The sequence below is a fragment of the Tenrec ecaudatus genome, chromosome 8 (genome assembly GCF_050624435.1).
Source record: "Tenrec ecaudatus isolate mTenEca1 chromosome 8, mTenEca1.hap1, whole genome shotgun sequence".
NCBI lineage: Eukaryota > Metazoa > Chordata > Mammalia > Afrosoricida > Tenrecidae > Tenrec > Tenrec ecaudatus.
Window position 1 is genome coordinate 20,515,447 of NC_134537.1, and position 19,019 is coordinate 20,534,465.

Sequence of the window (19,019 nt, forward strand, 5' to 3'; positions counted from 1 at the left end):
TCTTTTGAGAGGGTCTTGTGACATTCAGGATTTAATAACTGTGGTTGGTTCATTCATTAAAGTACAGAGAGTTGCTGACTATCTACATGGGACTTTCCTACCAGGTGGATGACCTGAGACGAAGGTTGATACCCAGCACTGATCCCCCCACTTAACTGTGTGGCATCGCTCCCACCCCTGCCAGAACATGCAAAACGAACAAGTGAGTTTGTGAAAAGCATAATGAACCAGGGGAAAAAATGTTGCAAAAGAAAAATTACATGGTGCGTGGCAAGGTTAAATGTAAATAACTAAACTTAATGGTTTTTCTAGGCAACGGCTTTCTTCCATTATGAATCGTGAAGAAAGAATGAATTATGATAGATAACGGCAGGACTGCCTTTTCTTAAGTGATCAGCAGATTTTTATCTCCATGTAGGTAAAACTGTTCTTCATGAAGGCGTTGTTTTTGTTTTCAATGAGAAATGCTCTCATGTGAACTGTGTTGTTAAGAGTTGGGCTGGGGTGGGTGATCACTCCATGGGGAGGATGCCCTCACCATTTACTCCCAGGTGGACGGATTCTAGTGAGAGCTAAAATTAGCAGAGAAACTCCCCGGAACTTGTTTTCTCAGTTCAGGTGAGAAGAGAAAGGGGAAAAAATCATTCCTTTAGCTCACGTGGAAAGAGGTTTGGAGTAGGAAGATGGTACGTTTGCAGGAATGCCTTGAGATAATAGAATAGCTCATGAGATCCTAAAACTTTCTTCCCATACGAAAACAGTATCTTTTATTGACCCTCGATAGGATTGACTCGCGAGCAGGCATAGTTCCATCCTCAACTACAGACAGGGTACCTAAAGGACAAGGCTTCAATTTGGCCACCATCTCACGATCTCTCTGTGCCTTCCTCTGCTCCTCCTCACGCCGCATAGTTGGAAATGATGCTTTCCTGTTAAGGGCATGTGGTCACCTACCTCCTCTCTGACCGTAGTGCGGTCCTTTTGGCACAGTAAGGACAGGTGTTGTGTCAGTCTCACCATGCCAACAATCAGGGCGCCGCCCAGCAGAGTCAGTGAGGGCCAAAACAAACAGTGGAAGATCACCATCTGGCCATACTTTCTTCTGAGAACCACATCTTCTGGTTGGCTGTCTGGGCTGTAGAAGCATGGAAAGAGGGTCCCATTCTTGTGATCGAATAATTCCTTCATATCCAGAGCACTATTGAGCAAGTCATCCCTATCTCCGTGACACGGTGTGTAAAAGCACTAGGAATATGGAGGAGAAAGGAAGATAAAGATGGTCACCGACACAAAGCAACTGAGCATAGTGTTCATTCTGAGGCAGCTTCAGCCCGAAGCTGTGAGGGAGGCATTTGCCTCTCAGAGGACTCCCTGGCTAATGCAAACAGTTAGTATGCTTGGCTGCTAACCAGAAGGTGGAAGGGTCAAGTCCACCCACCATGGAAGAAAGTAAAGTGAAAACACCTTCTAAATAGTCCTTAGCTTCTAAAAATAAACATCAAAAACCCAGAACACAATCCTACTCTGACACAGCTTGGGCCATTGCCAACTCCACAACAGCTGGTTCAGTCTCAGAAGGTGAGTCGAGTCTGTTGTATTGCTCCCGAGGAAGGGCTGGCAGCGGGGACGCAGAGCGGAATGGTCATTCCCAGGTTGTAAACTTGAATATGGGAAGGGATTCTTAGAACACGATGCGAGATGCCATTTTCAGAACAGGCAGTAACGTATAGCCTAAGGACCATGGCTCAGGACCTCTTCCTGGACAGTAACCTAGTGAATATGCTTCCTGGACAGTAACCTAGTGAATCCATCCAGCAAGTATAAGTACTGGGTCCAATTTTGTGCTTCTAACACCAGTGAACGCCCTGATGTCTTTGCCTCCATCTCCTGTAGCAAGCTCGCTCGCTCTCGCTCTAGCTCTCTCTCTCAAGGAGAGCGCTTTGAAGTGTTTTGCCCTAGACCACAGAAGGCAGACCTACCTGGGCTGTGGTACTACAAGGTCAAAATCAATGGAGAATAAGAGACCTCTAGAAACTGGTGACTTTTGCTTTTGTTTTTTATTTTTCAAAAGAGCTGAAGGCGTATGACCATATCCACGAGAAAATGTGGGAACTGTGCCACGGACCTACAGAAATGTTTGAGACCTTAACAATGAGAACATGCAAAATAGAGATCAGGAATCATCCCATTGAAATGTTTAATTCAAAAATTAAAAAAATAAAAATTTTTAATTCAAGACAACAAAAGGTGCCTTGTCAATGAATCTGATGTAAGTCTATCATTGGGTATGAATGAGAACTTTAAATCTATAAGTCAACTGAATAACAGTGAAACTGACCTTTTTTTACAGGAAAATTTGGATTTTATTTAAGCTGAATATGTACAATGCGCAGTTACACTCAAAATAGCACAATAAGAAACAATAAGTTATATTCAGTTTTTACCCTTATGCTTAATCTATAGAAGCTACAGTAAGTAAATAAATTTCTCCTACACGTACAACTCTATAACCCTCTAAAGACATTACTTTAAAATGAAATTTTAAACTTTTTTTTAAATCATTTTAATGGGGGCTCATACTACTATTATCACAATCCATACCTACATCAATTGTATAAAGCAGTGTAGCAACAATGAAACATACAACTTTCCTCCAGTTCCTAAATGCTTCCTCCCCACCCACTATCATGATCCCAATTCTACCTTACAAATCCAGCTAGACCAGAGGATGTAAGCTGGTACAGATAGGGACTGGAAACAGGATGGTTGATCCCTTCAGGACCAGTGGTGAGAGTGGTGATACCGGGAGGGTGGTGGGAGAGTAGGATGGAAAGAGGAAACTGATTACAAGGACCTACATATAGCCTCCTCCCTGAAGGACGGACAACAGAAAAGTGGGTGAAGGGAGATGTCGGACAGTGAAAGATAGGACAGAATAATTTATAAATTATCAAAGGTTCATGAAGGAGCGGTAGCAGGGAGAGGGAAAAAATATAGAGCTGATGCCAGGGGTTTACATGGAGAGCAAATGTTTTGAGAATGATAAGGGTAACGAATGTACATGTGTGCTTTATACAATTGATGTATGTATGGATTGTGATAAGAGTTGTATTAGCCCCCAATAAAAGGGTTGTTTTTTTTGCGTGTCATCCTTGCGCAGGGGCCATGCTAATCTTCTCTGTATCGTTCCAATTTTAGTATATGTGCTGCCGAAGCGAGCACGAGAAAAGGGTTTTTAATAAAAAGAAACGGACGGTTTTAAATAAATCCTCAGATCTGTTTGATTAGAAAAATTGCTTGTGCATACATCAAGGGTTCTAGTGGCATAGTGGGTTAGAGGTTGTGTTGCTCCACAGGAAAAAGATGAGGCTGTCTGCTCCGGTAAATGTGTAAATGTGTGTGGCCTCGGAAACCCACAGGGGCAGTTCTACTCTGTCCTGTAGGGTGGCTAGGGATCTGAATGGACAGCAGACAGGGCGTGTGGTCTTGACTTATGGTCAGTACAGTGTAACATTTCCATTGATGTAGAAACAGGCTGTCTTCCAGTGAAGCTGCTCAGGGGCTCAACCTGTCGATGTCAGGCACGAACTTGTGACATTGGACTAAGTCTTCTCCTTTCTTTATACCTAATTTTTCCTTCAAGAATGCTTTTAACTTCGTTGTCTTGATTTTGGCCACTGGTGGGGGTGGGGGTGGGGTGTTCACGACAAGGAAAGACCTCTAGCATTAGAAATGGCTTGAGGGGGGGCTGCATTCTGCTGAGCAGACAGCTTGGCAAAGAAGGGTTGCTGTTCTTCTGACCCCTTACTAACAATGGACTTCACATTACCTTGGCGTTGATCTGTAGTGCCTCGTCATTATAATGTAGCAGAGCTCTCTGACCTGAATGGGTGAGGTTCACGAACACCTGGAGGCACGGGTACTGCCCCTGCCCAAGGCACATCACTCCACAGGTGGAAGCGCAGTCCAGCCAGTTGTCCATGATGTGTATGCGGATGACGGTGCAGTTCGATTCTTCTCTCAGAGTACTTCGGAGAGAATAAATATATATACATTTAGAGAACATGCCCCAAAAAGATAAAAATGAGAGGGAGAAGAAGTGCTTTGGATTAGATCGGACGGGCGCTCTTCCTGTCCTTCGCATACACGAGCAGGTGGGGCCTGGAGTTTCTTTTCTGGGCCCATCAAGAGGAGACATATGACTCGCAGGTTCTAAACTCTGAATGTTCAGAAGCCATTCTTTACCTAGGTTCATACCACACTCTCATTTAAGAAGCCGGACCATGACTAACCAGCCTCATTAATAAAACAAGCTTGGCATCCACTGTGGGGTTTAACATAATCTCATGCTCACACATAAAAACCATTTGATAGGCCAATCACCTGGGCAAGTAAAATTGGAAAATAAGGTAAAAATAAATTTTTTTAAACACACTTGCCTTAGCAGGGCATCATAGGCTTTTCCCTACTGGACTGCTTTCCCGCCAAATTAATTGCTTTTCTCAACCCTCATCTAAACAGTATTTGACGTATTTCAAACACTATTTTCACACTGTTGCCTGTTTATGGGTGTTAGAACTGTGTTTCATTCCGGACCAACTATTGAACTATGATCTGACTCTTCCTCGAAGATTTCAGGAGCAGCCCAGTAGAGAATAGGATTTCTTTCCCTTTTTTTTCAGGCCCAGAGTTACACTTAAGACTTTAAAAAGGAACACGTCCTTTCAGCAGCATTTGGTGCGTGGATTTCCCCGTAACTGTGACAAAACTCATTTAATTGGACCAGGAGGGACTGGGTAAAGGGACAAGTTACCCAGGCCATCTACGGCCTTTCATGAAGAAAAAATAAACTTGCCAGGAAAGAAAAACAGAAGAACTTACTAACTACTTGTAGGCATTCGCTGAGCTCCTGTAATCAAACAGTTGCTTGAAAGGCTTAGAAGAGTGGAGGCAGGAGGAAAGGTAGCAAGAATGATGACACATGAAATATGGAATCAGTGTCATAAACTGCCCATGCAGACAGGGAGAAATTCAAGCTAGATTCAGAAAAGAATGTGGAAAGAATATTTAAGGCAATTATTAAATGAACTTTTTTGCTTTAAAAAAAAGTATCACTACTGACATCGGATAGATCTTGGCTGAAACAGAGAATATCAGAAAGATGTTTGCTTGTGCTCTGTTGATTGTGCAAAGATATTAAACTGTAAATCATAACATGCTTATGCACAACATTAAGAAATGGGACTTTCCACTGAAACACAACATTTCCCTAGTTTTTTAATGCTTCCTCCACCTGCCCCTACCCCCCCCCACTATAATGATCCCCGTTCTATCTTACAAGTCTGGCTAGACCAGAGCATGTACACTGGTGCAGATACAAGCTCTCAAACCACAGAATCCAGGACAGATAAACCTCCCCAGGACCAATAATGAGAGTAGAGATACATGAGGGCAGCGGGAAGAAAGGGGATCCAATTACACCATCAACATAGACCCACGCTCCCCACACTAACAACAGAAACGTGGGTGAAGGGAAACAGCGGACAGTGCAAAATATGAAAATAAAAATAATTGATAAATTATCAAGGGCTCATTAGGGTGGGAGGCTGAGGGAGGGAGGGGTGGGGGAAGAGGAGCTGATGCCAAGGGCTGAAGTAGTAAGAACAAGTTTTAGAAATGATAATGGCAACACATACACAAGTGTGCTTGATACAATTGATATGTGGATTGTAAGAGCCCCCAATAAAATGATTTATTAAAATTTTATATAAATTAATCAAAAATGAGACTTTCATAAAACATTGAACTATGTGACTCTTAACAAACTCTGGATAATATTGGGGAGGGGGAAACAGGACTTTCAGAACACTTAATTTTGTTAGTGAGGAATCTACATAAAGCGAGAGATATCATTTAGCCAGACCAAGGAGATATCAGCTGGATTAAAAGCAAGAAAGCTGTGTTAGGATTGTATTATTTCACCATACTTAATCTGCATGTTGAGCAAATAATTGGAAAGCTGGATACTATGAGGAAAAATGGAACATCAGCACCGAAGGAAGGCTCACTAACAACTTTGCTTCCCAGATGTGCAGAAGATGTAAAATACCCACTACCGCCTTCAATGTGGATTAACTCCAACACACACAAAATCCCACAGCTGGACCAATAAACATCCTGATAAACAAGGAAACGAGTGGAGTTGTCAATGATTTTGTTTTACTTGGTTCCAGAATCATTGCCCCTGGAAACCGCAGTCAGAAGTCTGATATTGTTTTGCACTGAGAAAATGGGCTGCACAAGGATTTGTTCAAGTGATTTCAAAAAACAAATATGTCACTTGGAGGACTAAGGGCCTCCTGATCCACCCCCTGGGGTTTCATTGCCTCACATGCATGAGGAAGCTCTAAAATTAATTAAAGAACTAAAACTCAACTCACTGCCGTCAAGTCAATTCTGACTCACAGCATCCCTGTAGAACAGAGTAGGACCGCCTTTGCGGGTTTCCGAGCCTGTAAGTCTCTAGAGGAGTAGAAAGCCTAGGCTCCCTCCCTCAGAGAGGCTGGTGGCTCCATACTGCTGCCCTCGAGTTTAGCAGCCCCATCAGTAACCCCTACAGTCCTGGGGCTCCAAAGCTCCAGGACAACTCGTAAGGGAAACAGAAGAGCTGATTCATTTCAATTGCAGTGGCGGTAAAGAATATCGAAATTCTCACACACCAGCAAAAGGAACCAACCTCTGTCTTGGATAAAAGGTTCAGTCAAACTGCTGCTTGGAATATATTTTGGATATACTTTGGACATGGTACCCGGGCAGACCAGTCCACAGAAAAAGACATCATGCCTGGTCGAACAGAAGATCAGGGGAAAGAAGACCCTCACCGAGATAGACTGGCACAGCGGCTACAACCAGGAGCTCAAATACAACCATTCTGTTTCATATGGGTTGCGGCCAACACCAGGGTACCTATCAACAACAAAACCCGTTCCCCACACACATCCGGCTGCCCACACCCATCCCTGAGCAGCATGGTTGACTATCTCCTGCCTGCTCCAGACCACGGTCCGGAGCGCTGAGGTTAGAGCGAAAAAAACAAGTTTCCCCATCTTTCACCACTGAACCTGTGTCTGTTTTGAAGGGGAAACGCTGGATCGTCTCCCTCTGTCTCTTACCTGAGCATGAACGGCTTCAGCATGTTTATTCCAAGCAAGAAGAACATCAGGACGGAGAGTGCCATCATGGCAAACCCCAGGAGCATGGCTCGGTCTTCTCCAGCGCTGGAGGGCAGCTTCTTGTGCACTTCCAGGGGCTCTCCGTCATGGTGGTCTGTATTTCTTTTCTTCCCGGAAGTAGAAAGACCAGTCCTTCAGAAGAAATTAAAAAGATGTTGCAGTATGCTCTTAAGGAAGAGGGGCATTCACTTACCAATAGGGGTGAGGGGTCACATCTGAGGGTCTTGAGCAGATTCATAGCAACCCTTGATCTCTCGCGTTTGCAGCTTAGTGAAAAAGTCATCTAGCATGATGTGCTATCAAGTGTTTTTAAAGGAAAGTAACAAACAAGATCAAGCAATATTGTCAGGTGGAAATGTAGAGGTCTGTTTAATCCATGACGTGAGAAGAATCATCTATAAGTAGTTTTCATATCAGGGGCCGTGGAGGTTCAATTCCTGGCCAATGCACCTCCTGCATAGTTACGGCCTGTGTATCGGTGAAGGCTTACATGATAGTGAACAGGTTACAGCAGAGTTTCCAAAATCATGGACTAGTGGAAAATGTCTGGTGATCTGCCATGAAAAATCAATGGAATTCATTGGATCGCCATGTTGAGATCCATAAAAGACTGGATGGCACAGCAATGTTGCCAGTGGATGGGGTTGTTCTCAGCATGGGCCGGCGGACAGCCGTGAACAGTCGCAATGACAGCTTCCACTTGTTCTATGTAATGACGTAGTTTACAAATGTCTACCGTTCAGAGGATGAACTTCATAGATGTATTTCCGGGATATTGCACGTTCCTGCTGAAAACATACTTCCACCACCTCCTGTGAATTCCATATGGAAAGAGTCATCCCAAAGGTTCATATTTGAAGTTAGCTAAATCCAAACTCACCACCATCGAGAATTGTTGCCGACATATAGCAACCGTACGGCACTGGATAGAACTGCCCCGGTGGGCTTCCAAGATGATAACTCCTGTTTACAGGAGTAGAAAGCCTCCTCTTTCTCCCACAGAGCAGCTGGCGGTTTCAAACTGCTGACCTTGCAGTTAGCAGCCCAACGTGTAGCCACTACATCACCAGGGCTCATTTATCTAGAGTTAACAGCACCCTAAAAGAGCAAAATTCTCCTTGTTCCTTTATATTCAAGTATGTACCTAAAAGGCTTTCTGGCCTGTGACTCACTCAACTCAGAGTAATGAGACCTTCACCTCCACCCCTCCCTATTCCTCCTCGCTGCCCACTAAGACTTCTACAGGAGGGACCTTGCATTTCTTCTCTCTTGTTTTGTGTGCAAGCTTGCTCAAGCAAAGGGCCAAATGAATCCTTTCCAGGTGGATATCCATCCACAGTGAGGTCCAACACCAACGTTGCCAGCTGGAACCTTGTGAAAGGGATCCACCCCAAAGATGGGCTTCCTTTGGCTTCTCTTAAAGTGTGGAAATAGGTCTGACCTGAGGGTCACAGGGAAGGACTGAGTCAACCAGTGTGCAGTAAAGCACCGGTGAAACACAAGATTTCTCTGGTTCCTTGAGGCTTCCTCACCCCTCACTATCATCACCAATGCTGCCTTTCGCTTTGGACTCCATCTGAGCACGGACGCAGGTTCAGATAAGAGATAAAAGCTCACAACCCCTGAAATCCAGGAACACAATGGGGAATAGCGATACCAGAAGGGTAGGGAAAAGGTGGGGTGAGGAGGAAGGGGGAACCAATTATAATGATCAGCACATAACCACACAAAATAAATTTTCTAGAAAAGAATGATAGCAACATATATATGGCAAAAGCCCCCAATAAAACTATTAATTGAAAAAATAATGAAGAATGTTTCACAAAATATATGGAAATAGTTGCTAACACTTTAAAAGCCATGAAATTTCCATTAAAGTATTAGCTTTAGATCTGGAGGGAGAAAACAAAAATCACAAGACCCTCATTCCTGCATTAAGGAAAAAATGGCCCAGGTGATCCCCAATTGTGGTATGAGTTGGGAGGAGCCAGCCCTTCACCACTAATCACAGGTTCAGTAAGCACAATTGTACGGTTGAGATTACATATATATATATATATATATATATATATATATATATATACACACACACACACACACAATCTATATATGTCATCAAGGGCATGATAGATAAGAGGTATTGCAATAATGGGGTCAGACACATTTCATGGTAACATTGCTCACCTCAGCCCTGCTTGGTGGTAAATGTGGAGAGGGGGAAGGGTAGGAGAGCAAGGGGAAAGGGAACAGGACAGGAGAGGAGAGGGGGAAAACAGTGAGTGAGGTGGCGAGAGGAAGATAGATCTCTATTGCTAACCCAGGCCTACATACCTTTGGGAGCATGCAAGCCCACTAATTACAGGTAAAGACAGACGTCACAGGAAGGGGCTGCACTATAGGTTATACAGCAATGAGAGGGGTGGTCTACAGACATACATGCAATAGGAAGAGGAAGGATTGGGGTACACATGTGACAAGATGGGCAGGTCCTAGAGTCAATATGGCAGCTTAACTTTGATCTGTTCTCTGGATCTCCATAGGAACCATTATTAGGGTGTAAACCCTACCTACAGGAACCAAGCTAATGGTTGCAAGCTTCAGGGAGAAATAGTCCATTGTCTCTAGCAGCAGGGAGTAGGCCCACTCCTATGGTGTGGTGAAACAGCAGTCTGCCTCCAGGGAGGATGTCTAAGCATCTGACCTCCACACACCCAATTGCCCCATAGTGTGTCTGTTCTCAGGTGTATCATCCACGCTCTTCCTTATCATCATTTCCATTGGTTTGCTGCTCCCCGCTGGCCAGGCTTTTGAGACCCACAAGTATTTCCAAATACTAAGCAAAACTGTAAGCCAAACAAATGCAGTTCAGATGGTTAAAAACTCGCTGCCTAAGAGGCTTACAATCTTTGAAGTCAGGTACAAACTATCAAGAAGGGGTTATTTCCTATTTGACCCACATCCTTCCTTTCCCCCTCCCTAGCTCCCTTTCTCACAAGCAACGTCTTCAGACTCAGGAGGGAGTTCTGGGGCGCATCGGGCCACAGAGGATGCCCCAGGAGTCCACAATGAGAAGTAGTAACCTGGGAAGATAAAGGCATTGCTAGATGGCTACTACTTTGGGAACCAGGGACTCTCCATTGGTGGTTTTTGGTCCCCATTGGTATTATACTCATCCGGGTCATCCCACCATCAAGCAATGGACCAAGGGTGAAGTGCACTGAGATGTTTTAATTTATTTATTATCATTTTTAAAAATCATTTTATTAGGGGTTCTTACAACTCTTATCACAATCCATACATACATCCATTGTGTCAAGTACATTTGTACTTATGTTACCATCATCATTCTCAAAACATTTTCTTTCGACTTGAGCCCTTGGTATCAATTCATTTTCCCCTCCTCCACCTTCCTTCCCTCCCTCATGAACCCTTGATAATTTATCTTTTTTTTTTTCATGCCTTATACTGACCACTGTCTCCCACTTTTCTGTTGTCTGTCCCCCTCAGAGGAGTTATATGTAGATCACTGTGATCAGTCCCCCCTTTCTCCCTGCACCTTCCCCTTACCCTCCTGGTATCGCTAATCTCATTTTTGGTCCGGGTTGGGGGAGAGGCATCTGTCCTGGATTCCCTCTGTTTCCAGCTCTTATCTGTACCGGCGTACAGACTCTGGTCTAGCTGAATTTGTAAGGTAGAATTGAGGTCATGTGGGGGGGGGGGAACAGGGGAGAGCATTAAAGAACTAGAGGAAAGTCATATGTTGCATTGCTGCTATACTGCACCCCAACTGGCTCATCTCTTCCTTGTGGCCCTTCTGTAAGGGATGTCCAATTGTCTACAGATGGGCTTTGGGTCTCCACTCTTCCCCTCATTCACATGGATATGATTTGTTGTTCTGTATTGTTTGATGCCTGATACCTGATCCCATCCACACCTCATGAATTCACAGGCGGGTGTACTTCTTCCGTGTGGGTTTTATTGCTTCTCAGCTAGATGACATCTTGTTATCTTCAAGCTTTTAAGACCCCAGATTCTATATCTTTTGATAGCCGGGCACCATTAGCTTTCTTCACCTATTTGCTAATGCACCCATTTTGTCTTCAGCGATTGTGTCAGGGAAGGTGAACTTCACAGAATGCCATTATTAGAACAAAGTGTTCTTGTATTGAGGGAATACTTGAGTAAAGGTCTATCCGCTACCTTAATACTACATATATAATTTCCCTATCATTATATATAATTTCCCTATCATTATATATAATTTCCCTATCATTTTATAGCTATATATCCCTATCATTATATATAAATATATTTACATATGTACATGCTTGTATTCAGACCTTTATAAATAACCTTTGCCTCCTAGTTCTTTCCTCTATTTTCTTTTACTTTCCTCTTGTCCCACTATCATGCTTGTCCTTCATTCAGGTTTCAGTAATTCCTCTCAGCTACATTGCCTTTGACTAAGCCCCACCAGGCATCCTATGCCCTCCCTGAATTGTTTTATATGGTCCTTTTAGCCAAAGTCTTATTACGTTGGTAAAATAATTGAGTGGGGCTATGCAAATAAGTTACCTGTAGCACCAAAATGATGGGTCAGTTTGGCCATCCCAGTAATCTTAAAAAGAGCCAATGCCAAAAGTTGACAAACAACCCCATTACCGTTGAGAAGAAGAGCCAAGAGTGGAGCAGAGCTCATCTTCTGAACCCAGAGAACCTCCCGGACTCGCGAAATAGAGCGGCACCGCAGGAGGCAGTCTAAGTAACAGAGCAGCCATGCAAGAAGGCAGCCGCATGGGACCAGCAGATGGCTGTTGTGGGTTTGCTGACTCACGGAGCAAAGAGCTGAGTGCCTTTAGGTAGAAGTGTTCCAGGCAGAGTGGGGTGTCTCCAGGGTTTTATCAACAAGCTAAAATGCTGTAACACTCGGCAAGTGGCAAATGCTAGGCCTTAGCAGAGTTCAGTGGCAGAAATATGCCTGAAGCCATAGTCCAGAAGAAGCTGTCTTAGGCAAAGAATTGTATCCTAAATTGTTTCTGTTACTTCCAGATTTATGCTGTTTCTCAAGTGTAACCAGTTATTTCCCTGGTCAATGGCACAATGGGAGTTTGGTCTGAGTTCTGGGAGACTACTGCAATGAACTATCAAGTCGACTAGAGAAGCAGAGTGTGTCAAGGGAGGGACAACCGGTGTCAGATTGGGTAAAAGGGGGTTGCAGAGAGGAAGTGTGCCCGACCCTCGCCTTTGGCCTGATGCTGTTTTTAATTCTCTCTCCTATCCTGGATTACACCGGGTCTGATACCCCTGATTCACAGAAGGGAAAAGAGTTTTCATAAAATTTAGGTCCATACATCGGATAATTTAACATCAAATATGACAGACTGATTAAGGAGATCATTTTAATCTTATGGTGCAGTTTGGATATTCTCTTTAGGTTTTCAATACATAATACCCTTTACTTCCCTCATAGGTAAAACCGCATCTTTAGTTGCTTTGCATCATAAGGTACCCTAGAGGTTTACCAGAAGCTATCCCTTACATCCAGGAATGAAAGGCTTCTCAGGAGGTTTTCTGACATTGCCCCAGACACAATGAAGGGGTGAACTACAAATATTCAACACACACACACACACACACACACACACACGGAAAACACCTTTCTCAAATCTTGACTGTGATTAGGAGAGGAAAATTAAAGCTTCCCCTGAGATTTTATAACCTTAAGGCGATCCTCAGGAGAGTTGGCAGCCAGAATCCACAAGGCCTGAGTAACACAAAAACCTCAAGCTAAGAATTTTGCTTACTGTTGTTTCCAGTGCATTGTGCTCTCTGGCGCCAAAGCGCGGAGATGCCTTCTCTAGGGGAACATCCTCAAAGGATTCTTATAGACAAAGTTCCAAACAGCTTGTGCTCCCACTCAAAACTCCTAAAACACAGAAATAAATGACCTCTGAAGGCACCAAAACAAACAAACAAAAAACAGATAACGGGATCCGATCTATGAAAACTTCAGCTCTTTGGGCAGAAAAAAAGATTTTATATGTTTCAAGAAATAAAATGAATCTAACATAACAAGCACCAAGCCAATATTAAAGAGATTCAAGCAGAACTTCTAGAAATGACCGCTCATGTCCTAAGCACTTTTGCATGTCATTAACAATGCTTTGCAATCGTTCTGTTGGGTGAGTAGTAATCCATTGATTGGGCTGTTTCAGGTTTTCTGAAACTACAAACAGCCCTGTAATGAAGCATTCTTTCTTACTCTCATTTTACAGAGGGGAGACTGAGGTTCAGCGTGCCCCTGGTCATAAAGGAAATATTTGGAACAGGCCTACTTCTTGGTCAGAGAACCAGCAGGCGGTGAATGGCATATGGGCACTTGAGTCCTAAGCTCTGTTAAGTAAGCATCAGGCCTTCTTCCTCCTTCTCCCTCTAGGGCCTACGGCAGAGCTGTGCATATAGCCAGGACCCCCTCAGTGGATCAGCAGTCAAGATTCTCTTCGGGACAGCTGAAGGAACCGAAGTCTGAGATGCTAGAGCCCTTGATCTGCTTGGTTTACGAGGCTACCTGCTGCCCTTAAGACTTATAGCCCCCAGAGCCTTAGGGTTACCATGAGTCAGAATTGACTTGATAGCAGTGGTGAGTGGAGGAAGCATAAGATCCCAGTAGGATTCAAACTGTGGTCTGTGTCTGGGAATGCAGGGGCTACAGCTGTTCACCAGATTCAACCCAGGAGACACACACACAGGGCAGGCTCCCCCAACAGTGGCCACAGGCAGGAAAAGGTGTCCCTTTCACTGGTGGGGAAGAGAAGAGCCTTGGAATTGTTCACCAGAGACCTACCTGCAGCCCAGGTTCTCCATGAGAGCAGCTGCTCCGCTGCGGTTCCTGAAGCCTGGGAAGGAGTATCCAGTCTGACTGATCTCTGAGTGGTGGCTGCTGAGCCCAGAAAGAGCACGCTCAAAGGGGCAAGCTCTCTCTCCTCCCAGGGCTCACCCCCAGGGAGCATTTCCCCCTTTCAACCTGCTTCCTCCCACTCCCTTCTTGGTCTTGCCTGCCCTGTACTGTCCACTGGGACCACACACCCGGGCTTCATTCACTCTCCTCTCAACCGCACCTGAAACGTGGTGCGGCGTTGAAGGGCCATCCGAGCTAATGCTGGAGGAGTCCCTATTCTCTAGGTGAGAGCACCGTGTCCAAATTGCCAACACTGTGCCCGATGTGATGTGCTCCTGCCTCCCCCTCTCCCTCTTGCAGAGCCTCAAATACGAGTGAGGGTGGGCAGAGCGAGGACAAGTAAGCAGGTCAGTGGTGTGCACAGTTGTTTGCTCCACACACAGCTGGATGGAGGCTCCGAACAGGATGCTGGACCCAGAACAAGCAGTGATGGTCACTGACATATACTTTTTTCCTGTATCTTTGAAGCAACCTCTGCCTCCCAGTTCTGGATGCTTCCCCCCCCCCCTCCCGAAAGGCTTACACTTGATGTTGTTGTGGGGTTGTTTCTTTGTTTTGTTTTATTTTGGTTTTGAACATTTTATTGTGGCTTGGGTGAAAGTGTATATGGCAAATTAGTTTCCCATTCAACAATTTATGCACATATTGTTTCATGACGTTCGTGTAATTAACTTGGAACTTTAAAACGTTAACTGTCATTAAATGGATGGTATTTACAAGCAGCTTTCATCACAGACCTCAAAGCAATTGGGTATGAGCTAATGGGCTCCGCAGCCAGTGAGATGAGGGAAAAGCATTTTTATACCTTCCTGCCAACAATTCTTTCTCCTTCTAATCACTGCGTGGCCTTGAGATGTTTTCTCTGTAGTCAAGGCAGGACCTTGACTATGACCTTGCAGAGCTCAGTGACTTTCCCATCCTAGGCGAGTCTCAGCTAGCATCACACACACGGCTACCTGTGCCTGCTGGCTTAGCCTGAGGTCAACTCTGTTTCAAAGATCTTGAACTTGCAGCCCCTCCCGCCCACACAGTGATGTGTGCAAGAAGCGTCCCAGAAGATGCTGCAGTTCACCCGGCACTCATTTCACGGGTGTGTGCCGCTGCTAAACGTTTGGTTTGACGAGTCAAGCTTCCCTGCCACTTGCTTTTGATCGTGGTATTTACCATTGGTTTTCTATCACAAAATGCTTTCGCTTCTTTTGAACTAGCGATCGAGAAAGCGCCACGTCAACCTAGTGCGTTCAAATTCAGCGAGAGGGAAGGGTCATCGTCCAATTGCCTTTCGGAAAGGAAAACGCTTCGGAGACCATGCCCCCCCCCCCCTTTTAGACGTGGTCAGTTATATTATGAACGGGACATTGAAACGTGTTCCCGGGCCCCTTCGTCCGTGGGCCTTTGGTCTGATTTTTGTCCTTTTCCAAAAGCCGTTTCCGAGAGAGCAGTCCTTCTGCCTCATCTCTGCGTTTATCTGTCTGCCCCATGCCCCCACTCCACACCCTCACAACACAAAAATAGAACATATCACCACCCAGCCAGCCAATTCAGACGAATGGCTCCATAGGGTTTGCTTTATGGGAGTCGAGCGTCAGGTCTTCCTCCACGGGGCTGTAGGGTGGGCTCCGAACCAGTCTCCCTGAAAGTGACCTGAACAAACGCTCAGAGCCACTCCGGACCCCACACAAGCCTCTGTTTCTCACTCTCCTTCCTCAGTTCCTTCCCTCCATCCTCTGCAAACAGAAGGGGAGTGGCGGATGTGACCGCCCTTATGATCTTTAATGCTTCTGCCTTCTTGGCTCCTAGCTCCTCCACTTAAGTCGCCAACAAATCTTCCCAGTTTCCAGCTAGAAAGAGGGAATCCCAGGGCGACATGTGCCCCTCCCCAAAGTAAGCGTACCCCCCCTCCAGGCCCCTCATCTGTGCATTCCTCCGGGAGCAAAAGAGGTCCCTAAAACAGCCCGACACCCCCACTCTTAAGGAATGGACAACAGTTAGGGTCGAGTGGGCTGATAATGGGCCAGCAACTGTGACAGCTTCTAGCTGGGATTCCTTCCCTGGAAGCCAAGGCTGTGTGGGAACCATTGCTCTCCCCAGCGCACAGAGATGGGGAGGAGGCAGAGATGACATGCTTTGCCCAGAGTCTCACAGCTTGTGGAACAGGGTCTGAATCCAGACCTGGTGACTGCCAGGCCAAAGCAAGCTTCACCACTAGGACCAGTGATAACCTCCGCATTCCTTCATTCCCTCAAGAAATACTTTTTTTAAAAAAGAAAGACTTTATTAAGCATGCACTGCAAGAAGGTCCATTCTGAGGATACAAAGCAACCCACGCCTAAATTGATCCTGGCTCTTAGAGACCCTGTAGGAGAGAGCAGGGCTGCCCTGCAGGGTTGCCAGCCAACCACTGACCTTGCAGGTAGCAGTCCCGCACTTATCCAGTGCAACACTGGGGCTCTTAAAAAAATCCCACAATCCTCCGTTCCAACTCATAATCTAGGCTGCAAATCTTTTTTTTAATAAATCATTTTTATTGGCGGGCACTAAAAGCTTTTATGCCTCCATCCATCCATTGTATCAGCCCATTGGTATATATGTTGCCCTCACCCGTTTCAAAAGCTTTTCTTGGTAGGCTGCACATCTTTAAGGGTCCAGCCTCCTTTTGTTCAGCAGAACAGCTGGTGGGGTCGAACCACCCATCTTACGTTGTGACGCACGAGGCTTCACGAGCAGGGCAGGACTCTCGTGGTGACTTCTATAAAGGCCCGAGATGCCAAGCGTTTAGAAAACGGAGAGGGAAAAGCCAACGAGCAAAGTTGCAGCCCGGCGGGGCACTTGCTGGAGAAGCGGCCGGCCAAGCGGAGGCTGCGGGACCAGAGGAGACTTACCTGCCCTGGAGCCTCCGGCCGCCTTGGAGCGTGATCTGAACGGGGATGCTGAAGGGCTGCATGGGGCCAAGGGGCTGCGCAATGCCAACGCCTTTCACCCGAGGCGCGGCCTCTGCGGGCGCGGGAAAGACGCGGAGCGTGCCCCGCGGGCAGTGGGGGCCCAGAGGGAGCCAGACCCCGGCGGGGCAGCAGCCCTAGGGGTCGCCAGCCTGGAGGCTGGCCTGGAGGACGGGCGGGGAGGCACGGAGGGCGCGGCAGGGCTCGGCCTGGGGCCTGGGGCGCTCCAGCCGGACCGCCTGCTTTGCCTCCCGCCTGCCCGCACACCTGCGTTTCCGCTCCAGCAGCGGGGTGCATCGCCATAGAGACCTGGGCGCCGGTGGAAAGTTCTGAGCCCCGCAGGGACCCATCTAATTGGTGAGGGACGCTCTCCGGTCCAGGCTGAGAGGAAGAGGAAATGTTTTGCCCGGGCCACATTTCCTTTTGAGAAGAGTGCTGGCTGAGAGGATGCGGTCTCCTGGTTCGTGAAAGGCTCCCCAGAAGAGAATCCACCCAAGTGGCTTCCCAAATTTAAAAACTTTACAAGCCCATACGAATGAAAATATATATACTGCTAAAACAATATTGAAGTTTTTAAAGGAAAAAGAAACTAGAGCTAATAAAATTATCTCGTTTTCTGATGACCTGAAAGGCATTTAGGATCTTTCCCTATCCTCAAATGCTGAACATCAGTGACCAGTATCCATTTTTAGCCGAAATAGGAATGAGAACATACCAGATAAGCCACTTTTGCGAAGTATCGGAAGAGTGACGGCAACAGGATCTTCACGTGCATCCAAGCTCCCAGGAGAGCAGGGCTGTGAGCGGAGTCGCACCTCTGAAAACACGAGTCTATGGAACCATAGCAAGTGGTCCTTGCAGATGTTTAATATGGTTGAATGAAGAACGGCATCGCTTGTCCGCCCGTTTGTCGTACTGCAGTGGCACGTATGTGGCTGTGATGCTGGAAGCTCTGTGACTGGCGTTTTAAATGTCAGCAGGGTCACCCGTAGGGGACAGGTTTCTGGGGGGCTTACACACAGAGAATGGCAAGACGGATCTGCCCAGCTGCTTCTGAAAGACTTGTGGGCAATGAAAGCCTGTACATCGCAGCAGAGCACGGTCTCATATGATGCCAGCAGAGGAGCCCCTCCGTTTGGAAGGCACTCAAAATAGGACCGAGGAAGAGCTGTCTCCTCCAAGAACAGCTGAACTTCATGGTGTGGATAGAATCAGGCCTTCAAGACCCTTCATTCACCGGTGTAGCATGACTCCATAGAAGATACCGTTGCCAACGTGCAGAAGAAATGATGCATTCATTGAGCGGAACTCGAGATTCAATTATTATAAAAACTGAAAAGTGCATTGATCAGAAAGGACCAAGGAAGTTGCACCAAGGAGTTGTGTTTCATTTGTTTGTTTTCTACTCCAGCAACGCACCCGTGTTCGGTCTCTGACGGTCACGAGGGCCCTACGAAGATAATTTCATTGCAAAACTTTGCCCCACCCATCGCCCCACAGCTTTGATCTTGCCTCTTGTGACTTCATGGGTCCCCAAAGTAAAAAAAATACTGAAAAGAAGCACAATCGGAGCTCCTTGTGGATGCTCAACTGCCATGTTGAAGGTGTAAAGTGAAGCGCACAGGTGATGCTGAGAAAGATGGACACACTGCCTTGAGAGGTATGTGGACTTCAATGGAGACTATGTCAAGGTACAGTGGCATCACGATTTTATATTTTTGTTTAGTAACGACTTCTATTCTATTGTAGCAATGCCTTTTACATACTCTCATCTCCTAGTGAAATGTGCAAAGACCTGAAGTTCGACAACGGAAAAGAAGAACGGGTCCAACATTTCTCAAGCTGAAGGAACTCAATTAATACGCAAAGCCTGGAATTGCAATACGGATT

The 19,019-nt window shown here is 46.0% G+C and overlaps 1 protein-coding gene and 1 pseudogene across 1 annotated transcript; both read right to left on the reverse strand.

Moving 5' to 3' along the window:
• Positions 1–849: 849 nt before the first annotated feature.
• KCNMB3 (potassium calcium-activated channel subfamily M regulatory beta subunit 3) lies at positions 850–17,134 on the reverse strand. Its single transcript, XM_075556063.1, has 4 exons — positions 17,073–17,134; positions 7,173–7,364; positions 3,830–4,028; positions 850–1,245 (listed from the first exon to the last, which is right to left on the reverse strand). The coding sequence occupies exons 1-4, from the start codon at positions 17,132–17,134 to the stop codon at positions 850–852; spliced, it is 849 nt and encodes a 282-aa protein (XP_075412178.1).
• Positions 3,122–3,222, reverse strand: LOC142455702 (U6 spliceosomal RNA; annotated as a pseudogene).
• Positions 17,135–19,019: the final 1,885 nt, after the last annotated feature.